Raw genomic sequence first — 25,117 nt, 5'->3', positions numbered from 1 at the left:
GTGCCAACATGCATGATCCAGTTCAGTTTGTTGAGGTTATGGCAATCAGCTGATCACCACGGGACTTGTTCCCAACACCCCCGGTAAACAGCTGATTGCATTGGGGAAGCTATAGCCAACTAGAAATTTTCATTGCCGGTGAGATGTATTACAAAACAGCCATTCACAGCCGGTGCTTGTAACTGCAGGTGCAGCTCCCATTGATGTTACAAGTGTCGGCCACTACACAGGGGTCGGAGCAGCAGCTTCTGCTTTGTACCCCAGTATGTAGTGGCAATGACAGCAGATGCCTGATCAGCTGATCAGCCAGGGTCCCAAGTGACGTACCCCTGTCCATCAGCTATTGATGACCTATCCTGAGGATAGGTCATCAATAGTATGTCCATGGAAAACCCCTTTAACTTTTATGGGGGTATTTATATGGCGTAATTACTGCATGGCTGACTGCATAGTGCATGGACATGTCAGGTCCTCCAGAGTGAGAGACACTCTTTGTAGCCACTCTAGCTAACAGTATCCACTATTATCGGCGGCACATCCCTGTTTACACAAGCTAATGTGCTGCTGACAAACTATTTTAATGCCTACATAAAAAATATGAGGATTAAAGGCCCATTTAGATGGGACAAATATCGGGCAAATGATCCCCAACACTCGTCCCCGCACATACTCCCTCTCATGCTGCTGCACAGGAGCTAGTATCACTGGCTCACAGCGGGGCGGCTGGAGGAGATTTCTCTCCTCGCTCTCCCCCACCCCTCTCTATTGACATAACACAACAGCTGTTCAGTACTGAACGGCCGCTATTTACACTGAGCGTTCAGCTCATCGTTTATGCTGCATAAATGATGGACGATGAGGTGAATGCTGATCACTCAGTGTAAGTAGCGGCCATTCAGTACTGAATGGACGCTATATTATGTCAATGGAGAGGGGCGGGGGAGCACGAGGAGAGAAATCTCCTCCAGCCGTCCCACTGTGAGCCATTGATACTAGCCCCTGTGCAGCCGCATGAGAGCTAGTATGTGCGGGGACGAGTATCGGGCATCGTTTGCCCGACATTCGTCCCGTCTAAATGGGCCTTAACAAATAAGAATTTTATCAGTCGTCCAATCGCTGGACAAATTTACACTTGGCAGCGACTGGGAAAATGTCTATTCACCTATCGGCCTGTTTTTACAGTCTGCAGTCGCAACATTTGATAAAAAAATAGTCCAGTATATAGCACAATTTTTTTTCTCTAGCAAAACAATGAACACCATGATAGAATCGGACGGACCCCCTTATAGGTCAGTGGGGTTCATCGCTCAACCGATCACAGACCTTTGTTAATATACAAAGGCCAGTAAGGTGATCTCCACAAGGGTAAAACAGAAATGCCTCCTGACTAGTGATGAGCGAGCATACTCGCTAAGGGTAATTGCTCGATCGAGCATTGCCCTTAGCGAGTACCTGCCCGCTCGAGAGAAAAGGTTTGGCTGCCGGCGGCGGGCAGGTAGCGCGGAGGAGAGCGGGGAGGAACGGAGGGGAGATCTCTCTCTCCCTCTCTCCCTCTCCCCCCCCCCCCAGCTCCCTCCTGCTCACTGCCGCAACTCACCTGTCACCTGCGCCGGCAGCCGAACCTTCTCTGCCGAGCGGGGAGATACTCGCTAAGGACAATTGCTCGATCGAGCAATTGTCCTTAGCGAGTATGCTTGCTCATCTCTACTCCTGACCTCTGATCGTAAGCCATGGAGTACAACACATACCTGTGTGCGAGCGGTTGTGTATCTTCAGGTTTTCGAGCCGTGAGAAACTCTTGTGACAAGTCGGGCAGCAGTGAGGCCTCTCGTTAGTGTGGGTGCGGATGTGAATCAGCATCTTATACCTGCAGGTACAAAAGACATCAAATGTCTCATCGGAGACGCAATCCTTGTGTATCTACATCTTCAAGAAAATACTAATAATCTTTAGTTATTTAGCCCCAACATAAGAACATAATACCGTATAGCAGCGGTCGGCAACCTGTGGCTCTTCAGCAACTTCCAGCGTGCTCTGTGCCTCTTGGGCATGCTGGTAGTTGTAGTTTCATCACAGCTTGGGAGCCACAGGTTGCAGACTACAACAGTTCCTCCAGGTGGCGTAGTTGTAACGTTTCTCATTACTATGAGTATACAGATAGCTGTATACTGGATGGATTACTGGATTAACACGACCTCCAAGTTTCGGGACAAACTCCCAGACCTGGGGGGAGAAGGGTATATTATTTGCAGTAGTTCTTCTCTGCTGTCCAGCTGTTCCACCTGTTCTGGGTCCTGTGTTTTGGCCATCCAAAATGGCCGATGTAATCTTCCGACTACCTACCCTATATACTCGAGTATTAGCCGACCCGAGTATAAGCCGAGTCAATAAGTTTTACCACAAAAATTTGGTAAAACTTATTGACTTGAGTATAAGCCGAGCTATACTTGACTATATAGTAGGTAAAAAAAAAAAAAGGAATAGTCACCTATCAGCCAGCGTCTGTGTCCCCGGCGCGATGCTGTCCCCGGCGGTGCGGCAAGCTGCTGCAGTCTTCCCCCTGGCTTGCTTTTAAAATCCCCGCCATCAGTGCTGTGATTGGATCGAGCGCCGGCTAATCACAGCTGGCGCTCAATAAACCAATCACAGCCATTCAGAATGACATCACTGAATGGCTGTGATTGGTTTATCGAGCGTCGGCTGTGATTGGCCAGGGCTCAATCCAATCACAGCGCTGATGGCGAGGATTTTAAAAGCAAGCCAGGGAGAAGACAGCGGGGGAGACTGCAGCAGCTTGCCGCACCGCTGGGGATAGCCTTGCGCCGGGGACACAGATGCCGGCTGATAGGTGAGTATTGAGGGTTTTTTTTTTCTTTTACCTCACTCGAGTATAAGCCAACAGGGGCTTTTTCAAAACATTTTTTGTGCTGAAAAAATTGGCTTATACTCAAGTATATATGGAAATCCCCACAGTGTATTGGCAGAGTTAGATTACTATACCTGCTCTCTGATTTGGCCAAAGCTGCTCACATGATTAGCAGTGGCCAATCTGAAGGCAGTACATTAGGTGGAATGGGGAAGGCCGAAAATGGGGTCCGGAACTGGCAGATCGGAAGAGTAAAAGAAGAAAAACTGCAGGTAATAAATCACCCTCCTGTCCATGGATAGAATTTTGTCTGGAGGGTTACTTTAAGCTAAAATTCATGATTTAGGGTACATAGCGGAATTTTGTGTGCATCCACACCGAAATCCACATTGTTTGGTGCAGATTTTGATGCAGATGTGCCTCAGTTTTCACTACTTCAATTGAGGAAAATCCACACCAAATCTACTAGATGTGAACATGCCTTTAAAGAGTAACTGCATTTATTTTAAGTTAACACATCATAGGGGCATGTTAAGTTATCATCAGTGTAGTTCGGGTTCTAAAACCTTGACTGATCACTGAAATAGAGGGGCAGGAGCTCCAAGAAGAGTTAACAAGAAACAATCAGAGCCAAAGGGGCGCAGTGCTCAGGTGACAGCGTCTGCCCCTTCATTTTAGTGATCGGTGAGGGTTTCAGCACCCAAACCCCCACTGATCAAAACTTTTGAGGTGTCCCCATGACATGTCAAAAGTTTTAAAAAGTGCAGCTACTCTTAGATCAGGTGAGGAGAGGTCACTATTAGAGATGAGCGAACGGACTCGTTTAGGGCGATTTCGCACCCGAGCACCGCTTTTTTCGAGTAACTGACTACTCGGGCGAAAAGATTCGGGGGGCGCCGGGGGTGATTGGGGGGTTGCAGAGGGGAGTGGGGGGGGGGGAGAGAGAGCTCCCCCCTGTTCCCCACTGCTACCCCCCGCTCCACCCCAGCGCCCCCCGAATCTTTTCGCCCGAGTAGTCAGTTACTCGAAAAAAGCGGTGCTCGAGTGCGAAATCGCCCTAATCGAGTACGTTCGCTCATCTCTAGTCACTATACATTATAATATACTCTGATTTCTCCCCATTTTCAAAATCTCTGTTTGCTGCCAGTGAATGGGAATATTTGGGTTTACACTTAGAGGCTGCAAACTTGTACAAACTTAATTCTAACAGCTAAACATTGGTTATAATTGTATTCAGTCTTGACAATCCTCATAACCTCCAGGCTCATATTTGTCTTTACATATACATTGCAGCAAGAGATCTGAGCAGCTTATGTGTATCCCTACCAGATGGCTGTACTGCCTACATTGCAGCAAACTCTCAGCTGTGTATAAATGTTAGGTTTTAGCCCTCTGGATGTAAACAAGAATGTTACATGCAATGACAAGAAGCAAAGATTTTGAAAACCGTGGCCATCTTTTATTCAATGACTAAACTGGAAACCCCTTTAAAATATATTGGTCAAAGGGGCCGTCCTACCAAAATCATTTATCACCTATTTACAGAGTAGGTGATAAATGTATGATTGCAAGGGATCTAAATAGAGATGAGCGAGTATACTCGCTAAAGGCAATTGCTCGAGCGGTGAGTAGCGGCTGTCAGCAGGAGGGAGCGGGGGGAGAGAGGGAGAGAGAGATCTCCCCTCCGTTCCGCTCTCCCCCGCAGCTCCCCGCCGGCACCCGAACCTGCAGTCTCGAGCGGGGGAGATACTCGCTAAAGGCAATGCTCGCTCGAGCAATTGCCTTTAGCGAGTATACTCGCTCATCTATAGATCTAAACACTGGGACCCGCAGGGATCACAAGAACGGTGACCCGCAGGTCCCACTAGTGAATAGAGTGCCCACCGCTCCATTCACTGCCTATGAAAGTAGCTGAGACTCGCTCTGACATATCTTCGCTAGTCCCATAGAAAGGAATGAACCAGAGCTCACAAGTGCACAGCATCACTCCATTCACCAGGGGCACTCGGGGACTGCCGTTCTATTGATCCTTGGGGGTCCGAACTCTAGCAATCATACATTGATCACCAATCCTGTGGATGGGTGATAAATGATTTTGGTGGGATGAACCTATAAATGTTGGCACCAGGAACCCTCTCTACCCTCCAAAATGCATTACTGCAAAAGGTGAGATTCAGTCCTGGACAAGAATGAATACGGCGCTTCTACAGTAAGATCCGCCACTTGCATTAGGATGTATATTTACACAAAACTAGAAAAAAGGGGACTCCCCTCCTCCCTCAGAAATAGCGCCTCTCTTGTCCATAGGCTGTATCTGGTATTGCAGTATTCGCGTGATGGAATGCGATCACTGTATGGACTGTAGCTCAGTCCTTTCCATTGTCTGAATACACTGTGCATTCAATCTTACCTGGCATTGAATCCTCTTCCCCGGCGGGCACACCCCTCCCAGTGGCAGCAGTATCCGGCATCCTTTTCTGGCTTCACATGGAAATCATTAACGTGATCCACCAGCTCTTGCAATAACTCAAAAAGGCGGTTGCACTGAAAAGTTATAGGTCAAAGGTAAAACTAAGTGAGCTGAAAAATGACCTATGGTGAGCAGAAGGTAACGAGAGGGGGAGAGTGGGTCACGGTCAGTGAGATTGAACCCCCCACCTCCTTCCATTCCAAACATTTGATTTCCATATACATAAAACAAGTTAAAGGGATTGTCTGGTTTGTCACCTGTTACCTCAAATTCCCTAACTTTTTCAGGACAAAAGTTTGATGTGCTCCTCCAGTATCGGTTAGTGTAATATACTCTATCTTTAGGATCACTCATCAATATCATATTCATGGGAGTCTAACCTTTGGCACTTCCGCGAATTAGCTGATTGAACAAGTTCCCCTCCATTATTTACAGGGCACTGCTCTGCACTCTCACTAGTGGCAGTGCCTACTGGTACGCGGCGGGGGCACTGTGGGGTGTCCCTGGTATGCGGGGGGGGGGGGGGCGCTGTGGGGTGTCACTGGTACGCGGGGGGCCGCTGTGGGGTGTCACTGGTAGGCAGGGGACCGCTGTGGGGTGTCACTACTGTTCGGGGGGCCGCTGTGGGGTGTCACTAATATGCGGGGGGCCGCTGTGGGGTGTCACTACTATGCTGGGGGCCGCTCTGCGGTGTCACTATTACCACTGGGGTATGTTTACATTTGGTGGAAATGGGCAGGGATGTTTCAAAATAGACAGGGTGCAGATTTTGACTGCTTTTTCGATGCGAAAATGCTGCAGAAGTTTTCCACAGAAATTTCCGCTGAGGACATTCTGCAGTATTCCCGCATCTAAAAAGCAGTCCAAATCCGCACCCTATCCATTTTGAAACAGCGCTGTCCTTTTTTAGAATGACGGGGGTAAAATCATACGTCGTGATAAGCCCCGCCCCCTGACGTGTTGGCGCTTTGCGATAAATAAGTAGGTTTTGGGTTGCAGTTTGGGCACTAAAAGGTTTGCCATCACTGCCCTAAGGCCTCCTTCACGTGGCCATTTTTATGCTCATCCAATAGAGCCGTAAATGTGCATATAAGAAGAATAGCCGAGATCAAGTCCCGATCTTAATTAGCGTTTTCTCATCCATTCACATGGGTGGCTGCCGGGTGATGGCAAGAAAAATACGCTGCTGCGCGGAAATCCCTCACTTGAAGGTAAACTCTTTTGTGGGAGCTTCCATCATATCTCGGCAAAAGATAGGACAAGACCTATCTTCTCATGTATAAAATCAGTTGCCGTGTTTGGTTGCCGATGTCCTATTTTTTCCTGTTATTTTTTTTTTTTTAAACGCGCCCAAAAATCGTTCATCTGAATGAATACATTGGAATGCTTCAGATGGTCATGATTTTTGCCCGATTTTTGACGCTACTAAATAGCGGCGTATATACGGTCATGTGAATAATGCCTAAGGCAGTCCGCTCACCGCAGATTTGTTGCAGAAATCTTTGTGACTTTCTTGTTCATTTAAAACCCATGTGTTTGCCACTATAACATCCCCATTCAGATGGCTGGAAGTGATTTTCCATTGTAGAACTTTTCGATTCCATCTGGTTAACCCTCTGATCACTGTGGTCATGGGTGACCATGGCATTAGCAAAGGGAGGTCCCCCTTCAGTCTGGTAACTGGGTTTACTAGTAACACAATCAGGGACTAGGGGATCCCTGTGCAGTCAGCCCTGTGAATGTAGAAAGGAGCATTCTGTACACAAAGGCCATATTAAGGCCCATTTAGACACAACAATTGGCGCTCAAAATTTGCTCAAAAGCCATCCTTTGATTGATAATCGTTGCATGTAAATGTACCCATCTTTCACTTTTCTGCTGAACTATGAATTTTAGTTCTGCATGAAATCTATCATTCGGCAGAACAGCTGATAAGCAGGACTGCACGCTGTGTTCTGCCCGGGGAGTGCTGATTACAGCTGATTTCATTCTATTAGCTGTTCTCAGCTGTCAGCCCTGCGGAACAAAGGGAATGTATTCAGAGAACAGCGGGTGGTCTGTTCCCTGAATACAGCTCCTGGTGTGGTGGCTCACACGCTACTAATTGGTACTAATGGGCATTAGTACCAGGTAGTAGTTTATGCAAAAATGATTGCTCAAAAGCCATCTTTTAAGCGATCATCTTTGTGTGTAAATGCACCTTCACACAGGTTGATAATTGGGAATGAACATTCATTTGCCCAATCATTGGCCCATGTAAAGACGTCCACGATCAGCTGACAAATGAACAAAAGCTCATTTGTCAGCTTATCCCATCAGCTTCCTGTGTAAACAGGGGGGATGTGCTGCTAATCAATGTACCCTGTATGGGGACAAACGATCATATTAACATTTCTTGTTCATATGTATGTGCAAACAATTATCAGGCGTCCACACAACCAGAATAACCTGCAGAATTTATTTAATGGAGTGAAATGTGAATGCAATATAACCAAAACAATCAAAGCCAAAACTCGCTTTTTCTATATTTATGACTCAAAATGATCTACACTTAGGGATGAGCGAGTATACTCGCTAAGGCACTACTCGCTCGAGTAATGTGCCTTAGCCGAGTATCTCCCAGCTTGTCCCGAAAGATTCGGGTGCCGCTGCAGCTGACAGGTGAGTTGCGGCGGGGAGCGGGGCAGAGCGGGCGGGAGAGAGGGAAAGAGAGATCTCCCCTCCGTTCCTCCCTGCTCTCCCCAGCAGCTCCCCGCCCCGCGGCGGCACCCGAATCTTTCAGGACGAGCGGGGAGATACTCGGCTAAGGCACATTACTCGAGCGAGTAGTGCCTTAGCAAGTATACTCGCTCATCCCTATCTACACTACAGTTATCTACATGTACCCCGACCACCATGAAAAGAAGTACAATTTTCCCTGCATAAAACAAGGCCTTCTCAAGCCAAGTCAATGAGAAAAATCTCAAACAAGGTACAGTTGCTGAAACGCAGAGGTGAAAATTAAGAAATATAGCTGGTCATTACCCCTAGACAGGCCTGATCATTAAGGGGTTAATACAGCAACTAATAGTACAGAAAGTCTGATAATCCAGCACTCATTTCTAGCACATAACTGCAATGTAATGTGAAATTTTGCACTAAACCAGAAGCAGAGAACCAATTGGAAGAATCCTCTAATTAAAATACAGGGTTGTAGCACCGATTTGTGATATAATGTAATGCTGCTACAAGACTCTCTGCAGGGCCATCAAATCTGCAGGAAAACAATTGCACGGCATGCAGTACTATAATGGACAACATGATGTGGCCTGACAGATCCCGTTATAAGTCAATGGGTTCCGTTGGGCGTCATTGGTGCCGGTTATCTGATGCATTGGGCGCTCCATCATTTCCACCCTCGTGATAGAACAGAATAAGCTAAATGACAGATGTGAGTTGTACCTAAAGGCCCTTTTATACCACATGATCCTCAGGCCATTGTAAAGGAGTGGATTCACAAAGCATGTCAGTTGGCGCTCGTTCATGCCATGGCAGAGGATCGCCTGCATGTGTTTCCATCATTTACGGGCTGTTTACATAATTGCAAATGACAAATGAGCTTTTTTTATGCTCGCATAGAGGAGCCAATCAGGCGATGAGCGAGAGTGTCCTCATTCGTCTAATGATGGTTTGCACTTTTTTTTATACTACTATGACCCCCATGAAAGTCCGCATGCACAGCCAGTGTGGCTCTACTCAGAAGCATGTGTGTGCGCACTCCCAAAGCTATGGGAGCACAGCCTTCCGAAAAGTTTCAAGCTGTCAGTACGCCCGCTTACTTTGCCGGGGGACTGGATGAGTATGAAAAGAGGCTCCCCAGACTCCATGTCACCTAAACTATAAGCACTATAACTAAGTTTATGGTGCTTATGGTTGATGACAGGTTCCCTTTAAGAATAATAATCTGCAATACACACAGAATAATGGTGACTAGACCGCCATCAGGTGAGGCTTACCTTTGCCCACTGACACACCAGCTGTTTTTGTTCTGTGTACTCCAGGGACAGCCGCTTCTCCTTAGGTGGGGTCAAGAACATGGAAGGGGGCAGCTGTAGACCAGAACTAAGAGGCAGGAAGAACTGGAATGGACTGGGAGCTGTATCACCCCGGCAGCGCAGTGATGGCGTGTCCTAGGGAGCAGAAGATATTTCGGTTGACATGAGTAGCGATATGTAGAAGAGAAGGATAAGGATGGAGCTGGGGGGTGATTCCCAGAAGAAAGACGAAATGTAGGAGATAACGTAAAATCCCACATCTACCCACAGGGAGCGAAATCTGCATTTCCTCTGGGTATACAAAGGCAAAACTCATGTGCTATAAAGTGGAACGGCTCTGAGCTATATATGTCGTCCCTTGTTATATAAGGATATGTTCACAAAGCGGAATTCGCCAAGGAATTTTCCGTATGGATTCCCCCTCTAAAAAATGTAACAAAATTCTGGTCTTCTTGCCATGTTTTTTTTACCGCAGATCCATTTGCGGATTTAGTCCTCCAATGGGCCAAATCCTTGTGTGGTATTCCAAAATGGAAAACCGTATTTCTGCGTCAAGACGTGATTGCCACTTCTTGACTTGGAAACTTGCAAAAACGTGATTTTCCACGCCTGAATTTTGCATATGGATTTTGCCCATTGACAGTTAAATCCGCGCTCAGATTCGCGGCAAATTCCATTGCAGAACGATGTGGTTTTAGAGGCGGAATTGACGAAGAAAATTCCACGTTGAGTTCTGCTGTGTGACCATACCCTAATAGCGGTTAGATAAACAGGGCAAATCCTTTTTAGTGTAGATTAAAAAACTCTGTCACCTACAGGTCGGGGTAGGTATAGCATAAATGTACTTTTACACGGACTGACAGTTGCACGAGTGATTGGGAGCTACTGTCGTCCCATGATTATCGTCAGTTAAAAACCAAGCAGCTGTCGGCCCATATAAACAGGCAGTCTTTCATCTGTAAACTACTGCCTGTTTACTCTAAATGGAGGCGGGCGGCCAGAAGAGATCTCCAACGCACTCCACCTCCATTCACTGAACAAGTACTGCTCCTATGCAAAAGCACAGGAGTGATAATCATTGGGGCGGCTGTTAGGCGCTTATGTGCCTGACAGTCATCCCATGTAAAAAGAACCCTAAGGCTCAATGTCCATGGCCAGGTTTGACTTGCGTAAGATCCGTAAATCAAGTCGCCCATAGGGAAACATGGGCTATCGCAAATGAAATAAAGCATGCGGATTTGATTTGCAGGCCTTGTGGACCGTAAATAAATCGCGGCATGCTCCATTTCAGTGCGATCCCATCAATGGAAGCCGTCCCAATCGCGGCCTGTCCGCAAATCAATTGCAGAGGGGCTGCGAATTCCGCAGGAAAGCAGGAGTTAAAAAGAAACTTCACTGCGCATGTGTGCCGGCGCTTCCGCACACATCCGCAGTTAAGAAGATAGAAGACCCCGCAGGGTCCTCGGCCGCAGGCAGGGTTGGATTCCGCTGCAGGCTCCCGCATGCGGAATCTGATTCACCCGTGGACATGAGGCCTAATCCAGGTATCTAAGGCTGTAATTAGTGTTGGTGACAAAGACTCACCAGTGGCATGTCCCCAATAATCACCCTTTCAGGGGACAAAGATGCTCGGCTAGGGGAGTCCATACCAGAAGGGGGTGAGAGGCTGAGGTCCACGATGGGTGGTGTGGAAAAGGGAGGACTGTCCCCCTCCCGAAAACGAGGCAGGAACCCTGAAAAAAGATAAAGCAATTGTTAATGAGGAATTCAAGACATTGGTAGGGGTTCAGGAGGGCAGTGCCATCTTAATATAAGGGTGGCACAGAATACGTTATCTGCAGTAAATGTGGGAAAAAAAAGGTTGGAGTATATACAGCGTATAAAGCAGGGGGTGCAATGATATAAAACAGAATACCTGGTGGGGGTGAGGGACAAATAGGGGTGATGACAGTCGTTCCATCATCCCGTATCATCAGCTCATGGTGCACTGAAATTTTCTTGGGGCTCCCCCCATTGCGGTCTCTCTTCTCTCGTGCTGCCCGCAGCTTCGAGATACTGAGCTTCAAATCCAGGGGCTCGTCCAGTGAGTGCATGATCAATGGCCACACTCAGTGCACCCCCAGCTGTCCTGAACAGAGAAGAACAACATGCATAGATTAACACATATCGGCAGCATATTGCACCATTAACCCATCGCTCCTTACAGAACTGCACAGTGCCTCCTGCTATAGTGCAGCGTAACATCGCAGGCACGCAGGGGGTTAAATACATTTATGTGCCTGGGTGCTGTGTCAGGAAAAGGGTAATACCAATTGCCACGTGTGGTTTCCTGAAGGGTGCGGGGGTGTAGGATCTCCCTTTGAGATGTAACATACCCCCTCTCCTAAGGGAATCTGTGAGAGGGAGGGTCACCCATCTAGTGCCATGTGGGGATAAAGGCGTGTCCCCCCCACACACCCCGCGCCACCCCCATCCTGGGCATGGGGCCAGCCGTGGCCAGACACTGAGGAATGTTGGAGGCCTGGGAGCACTGTGGAGGGAGAGAATGGGAGGGTGGAGAGAGAGATGGTGAAGGGGAGGGCGAGAGAGGACACCGAATGTGAAGGGGAAGGACATTGGGAAAGAGGGGCAGAATGACAGCAGAAGATTGTGAGGAGAGAGAAAGACAGTGGATGGGGAGGAGAGAGGGGAACAGCCGGCAGAGAGATGCAGGAGGAAGTCATTAGGTGACAGGTAGCCCCGTGCCCCCGGCTCTGGGTGATGAATGGGCTGCTGCAATGTAGAAAACAGCACATGACACAAGGAGGAGGCCAGAAGAATGGCACAACAATGTACACATATATACATATACAACACAATGTACACATGTATACACATATAAAACAATCTACACATATATACATATACAACACAATGTACACATGTACACACATATATACACATGCAAAACAATCTACACATATATACATATACAACACAATGTACACATGTATACACATATAAAACAATGTACACATGTATACACATGCAAAACAATCTACACATATATACATATACAACACAATGTACACATGTATACACATATAAAACAATGTACACATGTATACACATGCAAAACAATCTACACATATATACATATACAACACAATGTACACATGTATACACATACAACGATATATATATATATATACACACACATACAACACTATGTACACACATATACACATACAAAACCATGTGCACATATACATACAACACAATCTATACATATACACATACAAAACAATCTACACATGTATACACATACAAGACATTGTGCACATATACACATACAACGATATATATATATACACACACACGTACATATATACACATACAATACTATGTACATGCATACACATACAACACAATCTATACATATACACATATAAAACAATCTACACTTATACCAAAATATACACATATAACACTATGTACACACATATACAAAACCATGTACATATATACACATACAGCACAATGTACACACATATACAAAACCATATACACATACAACACTATGTATATACATATACAAAACCATGTGCACATATACATACACATACAACACAATCTATACATATACACATACAAAACAATCTACACTTATACAAAGATATACACATACATCTCTATGTACACACATACAAAACCATGTACATATATACACATACAGCACAATGTACACACATATACAAAACCATATACAAATACAAAACAATGTACATATATATACACATACAAAACAACACAAAAGCATACGTACAAAATACGCAAAGTTCATCTACAAACACACTCAAACAGACATACACAAACCAATGCATGCACATATATACACACAGTGCACATGTATTCTTACGCATACATGTATGAACAAAAATCTGTATACCTAATACCTGTATCTGAATTGACATCAATGTATCCATGTACTGTACAACTATTATTAACTATGAGACATACACAGATATGAATGCTACTTCTACATGCCAATGAAGCTGATAACGTTCCATGTACATACTGCACATTTACAGTAACATACATGTCTGGTACTGTGCAAAAGATAAGGGCCGCCCTTTTGGAGAATATTATTTAGTAATAATGGTCATTATATTAAATTATTAAAGAAACACATTTAGCACAAAATAAAGACTAACGACTCCAACACCAATCATAAAATCAAATCTATCAGTGTTTCATTGCTCCACATTTTTCATGCACCCTACTGCCACTTTAACTCATCCTTCCAATCTACAAAGTTACAGCTGTATCTTTCCAAAAGTGTTCCCACATGCTCCGCCGTTCCAAATGTGTGTGTTTTTGGGGGAGTTGAAAGAGATTGCTTTTGGCTGAACGGGTGTTCGGATGACAACTCTCTTGTGTTTTTGCCTTAAAAACCAAGAAATACTTAAAGGGGTGTCTGATTTGAACATTTCCTAGTTGTTAGAAGGGTCTCATGAGAATAAGCTGATTATAAAGTGTCCTCCGGCTGGGACCTCCAGTAATCAACTGCAATCTCTTGGAAAATCTGTCCGGAAGTGTTCAATTTTTTTACAGCGCCTCCACAGGGGGAGCAAAGCATTACACAGTGCCCTTTCAAATCAATGGTTTGTCTGTGTCATGCGGGACAGGACAAATCTTCCAGAGTAGATATTTTTTTTGTTTCCACTTTCCACTCTGGCCAAAAGATGGGGATCCTGAATAGATGACTCCTATATTACATCAGAATTCACAGTTATATGAAAATGGGCTTTCTAAGCTGAAAAATACCTTTAATGAACATAGAAGCATAGGAACATAGTATGTTAGGCTGAATGAAGACAATGTCCATCTCGTTCAGCCTGTTTCACCTCCTTGTTGATCCAGAGGAAGGCGCAACCCCCAAGAGGCAGAAGCCAATTAGCCCATTTGGGGGAAAAATTCACAATGGCAGTCAGAATAATCCCTGGATAAACCTTTCATAGTTCCTATCTGAATGTAAGAGCCGAATCAACAACCTGCTAGTCACCTAATGTCTATATCCTGTAATATCCTTCCACTCTAGAAAGACATCTAGTCCCCTCTTAAACTCCTCTATGGATTTTGCCATCACCACGTCCTCGGGCAGAGTGTTCCACAGCCTCACTGCTCTTACAGTAAAGAACCCCCTTCTGTGTAGGTGATGAGACCTACTTTCTTCTAGACGTAGCAGATGTCCTCTTGTTACTGACGCAGTCCTGGGTATAGACGGATCATGGTAGAGATCTTTGTATTGTCCCCTCATGTATTTATACATAGTTATTTGATCGCTCCATAACCGTCTTTTTTCCAGGGTAAATAATCCCAGTTTTGTTCGCCTCTCTGGGTATTCCAGTCCTCTCATTCCATGTATTAATTAAGTTGCCCTTCTTTGGAACCCCTCAAGTGCTGCAACATCTTTCCTGAGCACCGGTGACCAGAACTGTACACAGGCCTGACAAGTGCCTTATATAGTGAGAGGATAATGTTCTTGTCCTTCGCCCCTATACCTCTTTTAATGCACCCCAAGACCTAATTAGCTTTTGCAGCAGCTGACTGGCATTGGTTACTCCAGTTTAGTCGACAATCCACTAGTACCCCCAGGTCTTTTCCATATCACTTTTCCCTAGCAGTACCCCATTTAGTGTATATTGGTGACATCCGTTTCTGCTGCCGATGTGCATAACTTCATTTGCCATTTTTCTGCCCAAGCCCCCAGCTTATCTCGGTCCGTTTGTAGCCGCACATTGTCCTCCGTTGTATTAATTGTCTTATATAATTTTGTATCATCTGCAAATATTGATATTTACTGTGCAGCCCCTCTATCAGGTCGTTAATAAATATATGAGGGCCTAATACTGAACCCTGTGGCACCCCGCTAGCAACGGTGGCCCATTAGGCCCCCTGTCCACGGGCGTTGCGGTATCCCGTGGCAAATCTCAGCTGTGGGAGCTGCCGCCTGGGAGCAGGAGTTGGCAGACGGTTCTCTGCAGGTCAGCCTATCTGACAGATAGGCTGACCGCGGGGAATTGGGGCAATTCGCAGCATGCTGCGAATTGCTGTCCGCGAGCGGTGAATCACAATGATTCTCTGCTCCTGGATACGGTATGGAAAGCTTCAGCCGGCGGTAAATCACTGCCGTGGACAGGGGGCCTAAAGAGTAGAATCCATTTATTACCACCCTCTGCTTTCTATCTCCGAGCCAGTTCTTTACCCAGATACACACATTTTCGCCCAGTCCGAGCTGTCTCATTTTATATATCAACCTATTATGCGGCACGGTGTCAGAAGTGTCTGATGTTCTCAGAATACGAGCTCTTTATACGGGCGATGGATTTTTACTAGAGATGAGCGAACGTACTCGGATAAGCACTACTCGTCCGAGTAATGTGCTTTATCCGAGTATCTCTCCGCTCGTCCTGAAAGATTCGGGGCGCTCCGCTGCTGACAGGTGAGTCGCAGCGGGGAGCGGGGCAGAGCGGGCGGGAGAGAGGGAGAGAAAGATCTCCCCTCCGTTCCTCCCCGCTCTCCCCTGCAGCTCCCCGCTCCGCAGCGCGTCCCGAATCTTTCAGGACGAGCAGAGAGGTACTCGGATAAAGCACATTACTCGGACGAGTACTGCTTATCCGAGTACGTTCGCTCATCTCTAATTTTTACGCTTGCCACATCCCGGCCCAAAATCGCATAAACGGGAAAAAGCCACGATTCAATTTGAATTAGCGCTTTCTCATCCATTCACACGTCCGGGTGCACCAAATTTCCTTGGTCAGTATAAATCCTCAGATTTACTTCTAATCGCTAAATAGAGGCACCTGTAATGCTTTTGCAGCGCTACCCACTACTAAACTTCCTCCCTTTATCAACAGTTTCCATAGAAGCCTATGGGAGCCGCCAGCGAATATTGGCCAAAAGATAGGGCAAGACTCATCTTTTCCTGCCGCGTATATAATCGGCCGCCATAGTCAGCCGCCGATGTCCTATTATTCCCATGACGTTTTTACGTGGCTAAAAATCGGCCAACTGAATGAATACATTGGGAACTAATGCTTCAGGTGGTCGAGATTTATTTTTTTACTGCGGCTAAATTAGCTACGTGAATAAGGCCTAATAGACTGACCACCTCAGATCCACGACCTCAATGTCAGGGAAAGTAATTAGGATCTACCCTTTAAGGACAAAGCACAGTAAATTTATGGCGCTTGCTCCTGGGCATTAATCCCGGCTGATAGCAAAAGTATGGTGCAGGATTTAGGCCTCTTTCACACGGGCTACAAAATCGCGAGATTTTGTAGCGATGCGACATCACTATAAAATGTATGTATGTGAAGCCTGTGGTTTCCAATGGGTTTTTTCACACAAGATGTTTTGTAGCCGGAAAGAACCCACTGAAAACCATGAGCTTCACATCGCTACAAAATCTCACAATTTTGTAGCCAGTTTGAAAGAGGCCTAAAGCTCCTGAAATCAAGCAGAAGCAGATCCTCGGCTGTCAGACATCGGATGCCCCTTGCCACGGCAGAGTAGCAGGGTCCTAGTTGACCCAGATCAGCTCTGTGACTTGGGCTTCTATTGATGCCCCAGCTACAGTGGAAAAATGTGAAATAAAAAAAAGACAATGAGAATGACCTCCTAAGGTCTTACATAACGTCAGGGTAGACATAGATGGTAAAAAAAAATGCATACAATTTTTAATTTTTTTTTTTAAATTACAGAATAAAATAAAAATATATGCATAAAAAAGAAAATGACCCCCCACCGATGTCAACTAAAAACCGCCGATTATAAACAACTATACAAACTAGTATTAATTAGAAAAAAACTAAACTTTTTTTTTAGCTTTTTACCCCCAAAACAACAAAAACTGGAAAAAAAAAGGCAGTGAAAAAAAGATATTAAAAAACAGTCCTATATGTCACGGGAAAAAAACAGCATATATAATTTTGGTAGCCGACCCCCAAAAAAAAATGGGTTAGTAAAACCACCACATGGGTAAAATCTCTAAAAAGTATCAGGTCCTTTAGGGCCAAAAAGCCCTGGTCCTTAAGAGGTTAAAAGTGTCCAATTTCTAACACTGAACTTCGGATTATACTTATATTGTATGCACAATAACATAATACATGAGATCTCATACATCTCTTATATACAAAGGCAGACTGTACTGATACATATAGTCTGCCATATAGTATATACCTGCACACAGACATATCATGTGCACATTCCTATACACGTAGAGGATGGCATGCTGTGATCAGGGCTGCGCTATGAGACACACAAGGTGACAAAGAGCAGCCAGCTGTGACTGAGGGCACAGGAAGAACTGATGGCAGCAGTGGGACTAAGGGGCACTGACAGGGTGTAAGCTCTAGAGAAGATATAAGTGTCAGAGAGCACAGAGATGGTGTGACTGATGAACATCCACTGGGGAGAATGGAGGAATGAAAAAAAGACAAGTGAAGGGAATTTGCAGCATGTGACACACAAAAACCATGACATCAATGATGAGACTAAATCCATATCCTCATGAATACAGAATGAGTAGAACAGGACGGAGAGCTGGCTTTGTAAGATGGAGCACAATGAAAGTCATTGGGTGAAAATGAGAGATAGTCAAATTTTAAAGCATACCTGACTTATAGGAATGAGCTGCCATCTGTATACATGCAGAATAACACTATTTCTGGCCATTATATGACTTGTATCCTGTATTTATCACCAGATATCTGCAGGCTCCATTTCTAATTTTAAGTTTTCTGTGAGCTGGTTGGTGGAGGCTAGCTACTATGATATTACCCATATATTGCACATAGAGAAGAGAAGATCCCACACCCCTTTCACTATCCCCTCATATACAGAGAAGCAGTATCATGGGGGGGGGGGGGGGGGGTTATACAGCAGAAATGGACAGTGTAGCTGTGATTTCAGTAGCTGTACTACAGTAAACACTAATAGCTGTAGCAGTGTCTGTGTGAGTTTATGGCCCCCTGTCCACAGGCGTTGCTGTATACCGCGACGGAGCTCCGCCGCCGCCTGGGAGCAGGAGCCGCAGACGAATCTCCGCCAGTCAGATTATTTGATAGATAGGCTGACTGCGGAGAATCAGGGCAATTCGCAGCATGCTGTGAACTGCCGGCCGCGAGCGGAGAATCACAATGATTTTCCGCTTGTGGACAGGGGACCGGCGCTTTCCATAGCAATGCTATGGAAAGCTTCAGCTGGCGTGAAATCACTGCCGTGGGCAGGGGGCCTATCTGATTCTCTGTCACTGCCCCCCCTTTCCTCTCCATAGTCTTCTATGGGCAGCACGTAATCTCATTTCTCAGTGAGCTCTTAGTCTGATCCATATATCAAGATGGATTTTAGGAGTTTATCAAAGTGAGTGGCCAGAGTAGAGGAGGAAGGGGGAGTGTAAAAGAGCCAGAAGAAAGAAGCATGTTAATTTGATAAGATATATTCTAAAGTTTCTTATACAGTATTCGCCTCTAGTATTTTTGGTGAATACATCCAAATTCAATCAAGTTGAAATCTGGGCGCATGGGTGGCCAGTCCATTGGTCTGTGAACTCCAGCAACTTGTTTGTTAAAGGTACTTTTACAAAGGGCAATTATCGCTTGAATTGCTGGAAACAGCGAATTCTGGCAGTAGTCATCCTGTGTACACATGGCCACTGACGGGGCACCACTGAGCAACAAATCAGTTATTTGTTCGGGGTCATTTGGTTTTTAGCTCACCTAAAAACCAAGCGACTATCAGACCGTGTAAACAGAAGTTGCTCAATGTTTGAGGGACTCCTGTTTACTGTGAATGGAGGTGGACGGCCATCGCTTCTATGTAAGCACGGGAGCCTTAGTCAGTCAGTACTCCATTGGATGGCTGTTGGATGCTAATAGTCGTCCCGTATACAGGTACTTTAAGTTTGTTTTGCTCTTGACAGCAGTAGGCATGAACTTTCTTCCACCAAGTTCATCAGAAGGGATTACATAATGTATTAAAATGTGTTTCTATCTATCACAATCCATGATGCTGTCAGTCTTGAGCAACACATCAACTCCAGATATTGTTCTTCATCTAACCTGCAAAGATCCTGTACCAGGTGTTCATGATGGTTGCAAACGTCATTGAAATAGTCTTTCATTACCATTACATTAGTGGGGTACAAACTCTTCTCAAATTCCTCCAATTCACAGACTGCAGGAAGGTTGGCAGATTCATATTCCTTCAGACCCATAGTGTTGAGTTGTTTTCTCAAAGTGAGAGGATGAACAGAAAGATCTGGGGATTTTTTCAGATCTGAAGCCAAGAGTGATTACTTGATAATCTAATATCTCTCACATAAAATTTGAAGAAGAGAATATGTGATGGTGACAGTGTTGGTGTTCTACCAACTAGTTTTGAACTTCTACTGAGAAAGTATTGAACAAGCTTCAACAGTGAGCGCTGACTAACAGAATGGTATTTAACAAGGAGAACTGTAAAGTCCTACATCTGGGCAAGAAAAATGAAGAAAGCACTTACAGAATGGGAGGAATTGAGCTAAGCAGCACATGTGAAAAAGACTTTGGTATACTAATAGATCACAGACTGAACATGAGTCAACAGTGTGATGCAGCAGCCAAAAAGGCAAGCACAATTCTGGGATGTATTAAGAGAAGCATAGAGTCTAGATCATGTGAGGTAATTATCCCCCTCTACTCTTAGTCAGACCTCATCTAGAATACGGTGTCCAGTACTGGGCATCCGAATTTTAAAAAAGACATCAACAAACTGAAGGAAATTTAGAAAAAGAGTTATCAAGATGGTGAGCGGTCTGCAAATCATGTCCTATAAGGAACGGTTAAAGGATCTGAGAATGTTTAGCTTGCAAAAAAGAAGGCTGAGAGGAGACTTAATAGCTGTCTGCAAATATCTGGACTGTCACAGTGCAGATGGATCAGCCCTATTCTCATTCGCGCAAGGAAAGACTAGAAGCAATGGGATGAAATTGAAAGGGAGGAGATACTAATTAGATATTAGAAAAAACTTTCTGACAGTGAGGGGGATCAATGAGTGGAACAGGTTACCACGGGAGGTGGTGAGTTCTCCTTCAATGGAAGTGTTCAAACAGAAGCTGGACAAATATCTGTCTGGGATGATTTAGTGATCCTGCACTGAGCAGGGGGTTGGACCCGATGACCCTGGAGGTCCCTTCCAACTCTACCAGTCTATAATTCTATATGGTTGTGTAAATGTAAGGGGTATTTTCATGTTTCAATTCTTTGGTTGAGTTAAAGAGGCAGTAGGGTGCACAAAAGTATAAAAAATTTATCAGTGATAGATTTGGTATTAAAAAATAGGCTGGCCACACACATTAGATTTTTCTCATCCAAACATGAAAGATTTTAGCTAGTCTGGCTGATCATCTAATGCATATGGGGGCCTACTGATGGCAGATGTTGTGATGTTGGCAGAGATAAGGACTGAGCAGTTTCATTTCAACATGTCCAATCCTTTTTTTTCTTGGGGAGATAAGCAGCTCTGGCAGTGGCTACAGGCTCGCTCAAGCCAAGCGTACATGTGTATGGGGGTGTTGGGCTAGAGCTGTAAGCCAACAGCTATTTTATGTGTATGGCTAGCTTGCGTGTTGGATGTTTTTAACACATTTCCTGCTTGTACTTCAAGGGATTTCTAGAATTAAAAAAATATGGCTGCTCTCTTACATAATCAGTGCCATGTCCGTCCACAGGTTGTCTGTGGTATTGCAGCTAAGCCTCATTCACTTTAATGGAGCTGAGCTGCCATGCCAGAAAGTACCCATGGACAATTGTGGCACTGTTTCTGGGAGACAGCAGCCATGTTTTTCTAATTTTGGACAACCCCCTTTTTAATTGCTGTTTTGTGTAAGAGTATTTTCTGACTTTTCCACAGTAGTATAAAGACAAAAAAAAAAAAGACGGCATTTGTAGCGGCAACCAAATTCCAATCGTATTTGGTAATGCAGATTAGAAAACAAAATCAATCCTCTGGCTGGGTGCAACATCACTGTTTTTATGGGACCAGCATGATCTCCAGCTTTTCCCTCGAAGTGGCTATACTCAAGGCTAATGAGAAGACAACATGCTCCACGAGTCAATCATAAAGACCGGCAGAAGTAACAGGATGTGCAGGAACTCATCTTCATTGTCTTTGTTCGACCAATGTAAGAGAGGGACAGAAATTGTAAAAAAACAGCAATTAATTTAGCCCAAGTGCGTAATGTTTCCGCTCCACCAAGAGCCTTCGAGAATGGTTAGAGCTGCAGGTTTGCAACTTGTATGTTGGGCACGTTTTTCGAGATGCTTGCAGCCAGTCCTAACCTGGGAGAGGGGATTAAGATGGTGTTATGAGGGTTAATATACCCCCCACTATAAACCACAATTGTTACTGACTTAAAGACTAAATCCTCACAAGTTCAAGCATGTCCACTCCATCCATTCAAGAATTTCCTCCTGCTTCCTCTGGAGAACATTGGCTATAAGAGACCTGGAGCAGGTGAGCATCAAAGTAGGACAGTCCACCATTACACAGAATACGTCCTGTAGTTTGGCCTTTTCCTCCTAATCAACATCACAACTACTTGCATTTGTCTCCTTGACACCTAAGGTTTACCATATGACCCCAGAGTAGGGCTACATGGCAAGCTGTCATGCAATGTTGTATGCATGCAGTCACCCGACAGCCTTCAGCAGCAGCTCCATAGACATAAGATTGATGGTGACGGAGCTTGTCGTTTAGGGCTGGATCTGCCAGTCATGTAATATGCATGAGGGCTACCTATGTGTAAGGCCACATGACAAATTCAGTCAACTGTAGCCCTAGTGGCTATAACATTTCTGGAGCAATGGCATAGCCCAATATTCTTTCCTTTTCCCCTGTCCAGACTGTTATATTAGGGTGCAGCATGCACTGTCCGTCCTCATGCTGCACTCAGCAAGGTCCACCTAATGCTCGGCATTGACCACATCCTGCTGGTTATCTATCTGTAAGACTCCGCTAAAATAAAATCAATGGACATAAGCAGAGAAGAATGACCAAAGGATACACATTTGGTATTGTTTAATGCAATCTATTGTTTCCTGTTATCAGCCCTTTTAGCGTGTTCTTCAATGGAAGAACTGACTGCCCAGAAAAAAAAATCCTTGCCCCCATGATGACTAGTTGACCTTGCATATCTCCAAGTTTTTGCAGATGCATTTACCAACGTAGGTGTGAATGATATTTCACATGGGAAGACTGCCAGGCGCATAAGCGCCCAACGTCCATGCCATGGACTGTCGCTCTAGTGCTTTCACACAGAAGCGATAGTCGTTCAGAGAATGCCAAAGATCGCTCCGGCCACCCGCCTCCATTCCCTGCAAATAGGGAGTTGTTCATAGATGAATGACTGCCTGTTTATATGGCCCGATAGTTGTAACTCAACTAAAAACCAAAGACTCCGACGGGGCTTATTGGCACGGGCGAGAATCTGGTGCGAGTTTTGTGCATTGCGAGATACATAAAATCTGTATGAATATGAACTCCCTTCTTTTGGATGGACTTATTCACACGAGCGATTATTTTATTTTTTAATTATTTTTTTTTTCTCCTCCTCACCGCAATGCTGAAAGGATAAAAATCGCCGCATCTTCCATCTTTGAGCGCAACGCTTCAACTATTGTCTTCAATGGGACCTTAAAAGATATCGCTTAGCACTAGCATGCCGGGCGTTGTACATACGAATGAGATGCAATGTTTACCGTTGAAATCAATTGCAAACACTTGCAATGAGCGTGAAACATATGCCTGAGGATCGCAATTTCACAGAAGTGATGCAAGACATTTTTGAATGAAAAACGCCTTGAATCAGCGTGAAAACCGCACGTTTGCAAGCACGATATCTGGCTGAGTTTCTCGGCCCACTATCGCGCTTGCCCGTGTAAATGTAGCCACAGTCAGTGATTACTCGCTCACTGCCCTGTCTGTGGCCACGTGTTCACAAGATGACTTTCGCCCGTGAATTTGCCGTTTCCAGCAATTATTCGGATGATAATCACCCCATGTAAAGATACCTTTAGCTGAATTTCTGTAAGCTGGTGACTTTTAGGTTTGGTGGCCCTTTAAAATTAAAGGGCAACTACGTTTTAAAAAACTACTAACATGTCATCTGAGGTCCTCACTGATCCCTAAAACCAATGGGCAGAAGCCCTCAGCTGAGCGCTGTACCTGTTCAACTGTTTCCGTCTGCTCAGAGCAGTGTGGATTCTATAGAAAGTCTACGGAGTCCGTACGCCGCTCGCTGATAGCAACCCAATAGGCAGAGCACCCAGCTGAGGGCTTCTGCACATTCATTTTAGCGATCGGAGGGGATCTCAGCACTGATCAATACTTCACTATGACATGGAAGAAGTTTTTTTTTAAGTTTAGTTACACTTACAAAGATAGCATTTTATCTCAATTCTGAGTTCCTGAAAATGGTTATTTAGTTTCCTGCCCTGCAGATTGGTAATTATTGCAGATTCAGATGGATGGATCTTGATTTAAAAAAAAACATTCAACAGCTTAATCCTGGGTTCTGGAAACCCTTAAAGGGGTTTTCTGGGCATTTAAACTCTTAGTACCGATGACCTATTCTTAGGATAGGTCGCCAGTAGTTGACCGATCACCTGATTCAGCTCCCGCACTCATTTCATGTTAACGGCCCCATCCACATTGGAGTCGGAGCCGGAAGTGCTATAAAATGTATGGCTTGCATTGATTTTAATTGGAGCTATACCTTCTATAACACTTCTAGCTCTGACCTCTATGTGGACATCTGGCCTCACTGCACTGAGAGGAGGGGGGGGCTGAAATCAGGTGATTCCCGGGTTTGGGGTCCTGTGTGGCAGACCACTGCTGATCAACCACTGCTAACCTATTCTGATTCTGAGGATCAACCATCAGAACTGCAAGGAGTTATCTGGGGACATAATATCCTGTAAAACTTTGCTCGACTTCGCTGGTCTTCACTACCGGGTGCAGGGGGTCAGCGATGACATACCTGACAAAGTGGCCATAATACTGCTGCAGCCAATCACCAGCTCCCTTCAACTGACTCAGTGACTCAGTGTTGGGTCATCATCATTCCCCTCTCGGGAAGTGACGTTCAGCAGGGACCAGAGAGCCATCAAGATGGTAGCGGCAGCGGAGCATGAAACGGTGAATATGTAATGTTATTTTAATACTGCAGGCTGAGCAAAGTTTTACAGAATATTATGTCCCCGGATAACTCCTTTAAATGCCAGGAAAACCACTTTAATATATGTGGACTGGTATGTAATATTTAAACATGTTTTCTTCTTTAAAAATCCTTCTTAAGTGCTGACCACTAGCGAACGGTTCCACTTCCTTCTAATTTGCTGTCCACTGCCTGTTGTCAGGTGAAGTCTGTCTCTAGTGACAGACACCAAGAAGGATTACAAGAAGTGTGTAGGGGCATCTTTGTTTGCTGCTGGCTCATGTGCCCATAGAGGTCTATGGAGAAAGAAGAAGAGAGCTGCTGGAGGGACAAAAAGACTCAAAAAGACGTTGCAGAAGTTTCTAGTGATCTATTGTCTCACATCTACACTGCTCAGTACTGTTGTAAAATGGCCTCCATGATGTTGTCACTTATGACATTGTGCTACAGAGAAATGGAGAATAAGAAATGGGCCGCCTGCAGATGGGCGGAAATACCGCGGCGGGATT

The 25,117-nt window shown here is 45.0% G+C and overlaps 1 protein-coding gene across 2 annotated transcripts in view; it reads right to left on the bottom strand.

The window, feature by feature from the left end:
- The window catches only part of GLIS2 (GLIS family zinc finger 2), a 46,014-nt gene that overhangs the window by 7,176 nt on the left and 13,721 nt on the right, over positions 1 to 25,117 (bottom strand). Inside the window, exons 2-6 of one of the 2 annotated variants that reach the window (XM_066576488.1) lie at positions 11,286 to 11,493; positions 10,955 to 11,103; positions 9,332 to 9,505; positions 5,277 to 5,410; positions 1,749 to 1,867 (exon numbers count right to left, since the gene is read on the bottom strand). In XM_066576488.1, the coding sequence (XP_066432585.1) occupies positions 1,749 to 1,867; positions 5,277 to 5,410; positions 9,332 to 9,505; positions 10,955 to 11,103; positions 11,286 to 11,463 (754 nt within the window). In that variant the 5' untranslated portion in view covers positions 11,464 to 11,493. Of the gene's footprint in view, positions 1 to 1,748; positions 1,868 to 5,276; positions 5,411 to 9,331; positions 9,506 to 10,954; positions 11,104 to 11,285; positions 11,499 to 25,117 lie in introns of both variants that reach the window. The other variant, XM_066576487.1, reaches the window with a different exon arrangement.

The sequence above is a fragment of the Eleutherodactylus coqui genome, chromosome 8 (genome assembly GCF_035609145.1).
Source record: "Eleutherodactylus coqui strain aEleCoq1 chromosome 8, aEleCoq1.hap1, whole genome shotgun sequence".
In the NCBI taxonomy this organism is placed as follows: domain Eukaryota; kingdom Metazoa; phylum Chordata; class Amphibia; order Anura; family Eleutherodactylidae; genus Eleutherodactylus; species Eleutherodactylus coqui.
The sequence above is the reverse complement of the archived record's forward strand: the minus strand, read 5'-3'. Positions and strand labels throughout refer to the sequence as shown.